Source organism: Hippocampus guttulatus, chromosome 6 (genome assembly GCF_054856545.1).
Source record: "Hippocampus guttulatus isolate MCC_2025c chromosome 6, RoL_Hgut_1.0, whole genome shotgun sequence".
In the NCBI taxonomy this organism is placed as follows: domain Eukaryota; kingdom Metazoa; phylum Chordata; class Actinopteri; order Syngnathiformes; family Syngnathidae; genus Hippocampus; species Hippocampus guttulatus.
The window spans coordinates 13,280,901-13,287,093 of NC_141266.1; the positions used below are offsets into that span (position 1 = coordinate 13,280,901).

Below are 6,193 nucleotides of genomic sequence, written 5' to 3' on the forward strand. Positions count from 1 at the left end.
TGGCCCCTTCGTCCACGCTACCTTCAGGGCCTCCTTAAATTTCATAGACATCTGGGAATTCCATACATGCCTCAAAGGCCAATTACACACCTTCAAACGGTCATGGCTTTCTCTTTGGAAAGCGAGAAAACTTTCCCACGTCACCTAAACGTTTCACAAAGCAATGACAGCACGGATCACGACGCCGGAAGTTGCATTTGATCATATTGGTTTATTCAAGTCAATTATTACTGTATTGTAGTTTAAAAAAAAATATGAGTTTATGTGCAGCCACGTACTGTTCAGGCAGTAGAGATTATTTAGAATAGTGGCACGTCAATAAAACGCATTCGGTATGCAGGACATAGTTTCCCAGACACATTTACGTAACACCGGTTGTTTCCAACAAGATGAAAAATAATAATACTAATGCATACATACCTAAAATATAAATACACTTGCAGGTTGACACGACTCCTCCAGCCTTATTTATGGAGAGTGTGTGGCGGACATTAGTTGAATTTACACGTAAACGCATAGAAGCAATAAACACAGGTGTCGTATAAATTACGACTTGGCCTATGTATTTTAAAACAGGTTATTTTGCCATTACTTCACACGTTTTCGGTTTAACTTGCAATTACATGTATTTATTTTAAAACATTTTAAAGGCATGTTAACCAATTTGCATTTGTCATAATGCTGAGTGGTTTCTCGCTTGTCATCTTAATACCCTGAAAAACAATCTCTAATTAGAACGAAAGAAGGCAAAACTGTTCTCGTTTTCTTTATTGCAAAAAAAATATACATTTACAAAAGTGATAATAAAAATAGGAATGTATTTATATTTCAGACACAGGATGTATTCCTAAATGTAATACCAATAAATAAATAAATGCTTTCTGGAAAATATTTTTTTGCACAGGTTTGATCCACAAAAACAGCCTTATAATGTGGGCTACACCACCAGTAGAGAACTACACACACGCACACACACACAAACACGCACACACACGTACACACACTCGCCGCCGCCACATACAAGTTACATTGCCTTGCTGCACCGTGGCAGAAATCAGTCCCAATACGTTTAGTAAAAGCAACTCTTCTTAACAGGCATCAGCCGTGATATATTCAACATTCGTCGTCAACAACATGTAAATACACCGTCATCAGAGTAGAGGGTGTGAGGGGGCTGCAAAAACAAACACACAAAAGAAATCTCCTGCAGCACCTCCGTGGTCTATGCTTTAAATAGTGATCCCATGTATCCAGCATTGGACTCCAGATATGTCCCATCAGAATGTGAGAAGTTTAGAATCAGCAGTCACCTGTGCAGGGTCAAACGCACATACAATGATTAGTTTTTAAGGTGTTTGTATTGGCTGTCACTGCAATCAGTTTATAGCGCTGTTTAGTTTGCATGTGACACATTGAGTCATGGATTTTAAGGACAAAAAAATCCAGTTAACAATTTGCATCATGCATTTTAATGAGAAAACAAGTTGGAGCATTGGCATGTGCATTGTAATCCAAAAATAAGAATTTACATTTTACTTCGTGCAACCCCATGTTAGAGGACTTTGTAATACATTGTATTGAAAAAAAAAACCCATACTTGACATTTTAGTTTAAGAAATAATTGACAATATGCACCATGTAGTTTAGCACTTAAAGTATTTGGGTGTGGGGGCGGGAGGGGGCGCACTATAATTGTAAATTTGGGGTGTGCATGCTTTAGCTGGGAAACAAACACAATTTGCGTCATGCATTTCGTCTGAGTTTCCTATATCATATTGGGAATACGTTGTCAATTTGCATCATGCATATTAGACGTGAAAAAAACTATTTGACAATATGCATGATGCATCACAGCAAATAAAAACAAATAAACATACTTTTAGCGATTTCAATGTGAAGATTGTCATTTAAAAGAATAACAAGACCGTATGCATTATAGTCAAGAAAAAAGCATGCATGTATTTTAGCTGGACATAATTGTGTTTAAGAAGACGCATAACGTAATTTAGCACAGAAAAATAGGCTTTTCTCCGGAACAAAAACTAACATTTGACAATCTCCATCATGCACTTTTGCCAAGAAAATAACATGCGTGCATTTTAGCTGGGAAACAACATCGTTGACTATTTACTTCGAAACCTACCATGTTGGGCTCGAGCCGTCCGGGTGCTAGTGAGATGTGGACATGGACCAGGCGCCCTCCATCCTCCATACGGAGAAGGCGTAGCTGAGCCTTTCGTGGGCCACGTAGCTGCAGCTGGACATCTTGGCGTCCAGCTCGTCACTCTGCAGCACCTGGCACAGGAAGTCGATGTACCTGGCGGCCAGTTTGAGCGTCTGTATTTTGCTCAGCTTGTCCGAGGGCAGCGTGGGGATGATCTTGCGCAGGGCCGCGAACGCCTCGTTGAGCGACTGAGTCCTCTGTCGCTCCCGCACGTTGGCCATGACTCGCTGGCTTTGGAGCTCCTCGAGCGACTGCGGACTGCCGCTGCTGTTCGACTTCTTGCCCCGTTTGCCCCCCGTCGGAATCGGGCTGTCCGAGTCGTCGGCTGCGTGTTTCCTGCTCGGCCTCCGCTTCCTCGCGCTTCTTTTGGGCTGCGTGTCCGCCTCCCCCTCGCTGTTGCTCAGGCTGTCCACAGGGGAGACCGGGGAGCTGCTCGACTCTTCCCCCAAATTTTCCTCGGACATCTCCACTCGCCGCACGGAAAGAGCGCGCCCCCTCTAAAAGAGTCCAAATATTACCTCCCTGTCATCAAGTCCTCGGTTTAGTCCACCTGGGGGTCTGTGCAGTTTTAAGACGCCGAAGTTGCCATAGATGGGCCTCCGGGAGGACAAGTCTTTTCTGACAATTGAGAAAGTTGGCCTCATCTTATAGGCTGAAAACTTTTTGGGGAGGCACGCGATTGGACGAGAGGGAGAGTGACGTCACGAGAAGGGTGGTCCCTCTTGTGACAAAAGAAACACAGATAACGGTGCTGTCATTACATCATCGCAGAAAAAAAACGTTCGCCACTACCACCGCTATGAAGTAATATTACAAACATTACGACTCAGTGCAGAATCAAATGAGCTCTACAAAAGTTACCATTAGAAAGATAACAGTAGCCCACAGAAATTGTTGTATTTTGCAGTGTGTAAATCAATCACTTATGACAATTTGACGATAACAGTACTCAGTTTGACCTGCCATGATCCAAAGTGGTCATTATTTAACAGCATTTTAATGAATATGGTTATATTGCAATGGTGTAGCTCAATGACGATCTATCTATCTATCTATCTATCTATCTATCTATCTATCTATCTATCTATCTATCTATCTATCTATCTATCTATCTATCTATCTATCTAGCTATCTAGCTATCTATCTATCTAGCTATCTAGCTAGCTATCTAGCTATCCAGATTGGAATGATTTAGGATGATATGGTATGGTTTGGATCAGAAGTTTTTCTTGAGACAATATGGACAAAATAAGAGGGTTTTTTTTTGTGCGAATGAAGAAAATTTAAAGCGTACACAAACAAGACTGAGTGCAATTTAGAATTCCACCTGGAAAGACAAATTGCTTCCCTTGTCACATACAGCAGTCCAATTGTTTTCTTGGACAATCTTCATTGATTTCACTGCACAGACCAAAAGAAAAACCTCCTCAAAGAATTACATATTCTCTTCTACAGCCATGCGTGCAACCTACATGACGTTTGCTAATAATGTTTCCATAGTCTGACCTAATCCCAGGGAGATCAAAGGCGTCCCCTTATGCAACGCATGAGCCCAATCTGACACATTGCACATGCAGCCAGGCTTTCACATCGGCCAAATTTTTCCTCATGCTTTAATTATATTCCCCACAAGAGGGCATGTTTTGGTTATAAGCCACAAATGTACATTTAAAAAGGAGCATTAAAAAATGCATAAATCACAGGCTACAGTATGTCTTTGTGCACGTGTATATGAAACAATGCGTGCATCACAGCCCCCTGTTGAGTTGATGTAGCCGAGGGAGAGGAGAAGGCAGCTTTGTGTGCGAGGCCCTCTGGTATTTACTGGTGTGGTGAGACAATATCCATCTTGTTTAGTGGAGGATTACTTTGTTTAGGTTGAGAAGGCCCTGGTCCACGGGAGCAGCATCTGGTTCAGGAAACAGGGGGCAGTCGGGGTGAGAGGTCACAACACCAGCCGAACCATCCATTTATATCTTCACGGAGGCCCTAAGAGTGAAGTATTGTTCCAAGAGGAGCACCTCCAGGTACCAACAACACACAGAGGCTTGTTGAAGGGGGACTTGGGGTGCAATGCCACAAAGTAGATTTGAATCTATTACTTTCATGAATGCAAATGAGCACCGGAACATCCATAGAAAGGCTGGTAACCAGTTATGCAGAGGACAACATAGGATCAGAATGTGCCTTGTCAAGGTGAACGTACCTGTCTGGTGTCCCTGTCCATGGTACTGACCTTCGCAAGCACGCCTTAGCTGTGTGTGAAGAGTAGTCCGCATTCATTTGCCAGCCTGGAACAAATTCTTTGGAGGTTCCAACGTAGTGATATGGAAGTAGACCGCTCCTTTGCAGCATGGTGAATTAGTAGTTCATCGTCAAGAGATTCTGGGTTTGAATTTGGTCTCAGGCTCTCCTGCCTGGAGTTTGCACGTTCACCACATGCTTGCCTGGGTTTTCTCCACATACACAGACATCCATGTTAGGTTAATTGAAGACACTAAATCCTGTGGGCCAGATATAGCCCGCTGCATCATTTTATGCGGTGGGACTTTCATATATTTCAAAATATCTGTGGCAGTTACCAGTCAGAGCAAACAAAGTATAAAGAATTACATAAAACAGACCGGCATCGGGGCAAATAAAAACAATTGACAGTTTCATCTTGGTTTCCATAGCGTAGCGTCTTATAAGACGTGTGGCTATATTTCACTTGTGTTTTTATTGTATTTGAAGATAGACTTGCATGTTTCGCAAGTGATCGTGCTATGGGTCTCATCGTAAGTCAAATAATTCCACACACTTGTAGCAGAATACGCCCTCGAGCTGTATTTGAACAAATGCACGGCGAAGTAAAGCAGCCCAAGTTTTGCGTTTTTTCTGTTCTGTATGAGGAATAGAGTTGTCGTTATCACGCATTACTGGACACAACATTTTGACGATGAAGATGAAGCTTCACTTCGTGCCGCTGCCCTTGTTTCTTGCCTCCAGGCGGGTGATCCTGCTTGCTGGTATAATATTTGAAGAGAAGCGACAATCGCTGTTTTTAGGCTCAACCATCTTATTGTCATACTATCAGTTCCCCACAGATGTATGACGACTCTATCGCCTTTGTGGCTGGACATTTCACTGCTCCACAAAGCCTTATAGTGCAGCAACAGCAGGAGACAGGTAACTATAAAGTGTTCTGCAAATAGTCCGAATGGAAGACAATATGGCAAAAACATGAGATTAATCATTGAGTGATCAACTTTAAACGTTCATATGCAATAGCATAGTCAATCAGTTTACCCCCTAGTTGGTTCAAATGTTCAGATCCAGGTTGAGAACATAACGAAGTCCTGTTTTACTAAAATGGCCGAACATAGAATCCAGAATTGTGCAAACAGCTCATGCTGTCACCATAACAGGAGGGAATTTAACAATGATGTAACGATCATACACAGTATCATGTCTGCAATATACCTTGACTTTGTATAGTGAAGAACTCTGCCGTGCATGAAGTATTTTGGGAGAAAAAAGTGCACAATTGTATTCGTGTTTGTTTGTTAGCTTGCAGAATACTTCCCGGTTCATGGAGGATGATAAGCAAACAGGTTTTATCGTGATGACGTTGGGTATGTGAACCAGTGACAATATAAAATGGTGACAGTAAATTCCTGGAGCAGTACATTTCATCCAGATTTCATGTTCTTCCTTGGCCCTGTGCCACCACCCCTCTCCATAATTTGGTTTTGTATTTTATGTTGTAATCCCACTGACGGCATGCGTCCTGTTAGGTAGTATGTCACATTAACTGGAAAAAAAGGCCATTAAAACAACAAAGCTTGTGGCAGGCTGTGGCCTTCTGCACGGTATATACATAAAAAAGTAGAAGCTTGTATTTAGGCCAACTCTATATTTATAATCCTTGGCAGATTGCACTGTCGAGTTCAGTTCTTTGCTGCCGAAGTGACTCTGAGAAAACACAGC

General features: G+C 42.3%; 1 protein-coding gene across 1 annotated transcript; it reads right to left on the minus strand.

The window, feature by feature from the left end:
* Positions 1-799: 799 nt before the first annotated feature.
* twist1b (twist family bHLH transcription factor 1b) lies at positions 800-2,822 on the minus strand. The gene is made up of 2 exons (XM_086113581.1): positions 2,144-2,822; positions 800-1,310 (listed from the first exon to the last, which is right to left on the minus strand). The coding sequence occupies exon 1, from the start codon at positions 2,686-2,688 to the stop codon at positions 2,170-2,172; it is 519 nt and encodes a 172-aa protein (XP_085969707.1). The 5' UTR covers positions 2,689-2,822; the 3' UTR covers positions 800-1,310; positions 2,144-2,169.
* Positions 2,823-6,193: the final 3,371 nt, after the last annotated feature.

What these genes read in the sequence shown, in the direction of transcription:
- twist1b (XM_086113581.1), bottom strand. Translation starts at nt 2,688, where the DNA reads ATGTCCGAGGAAAATTTGGGGGAAGAGTCGAGCAGCTCCCCGGTCTCC.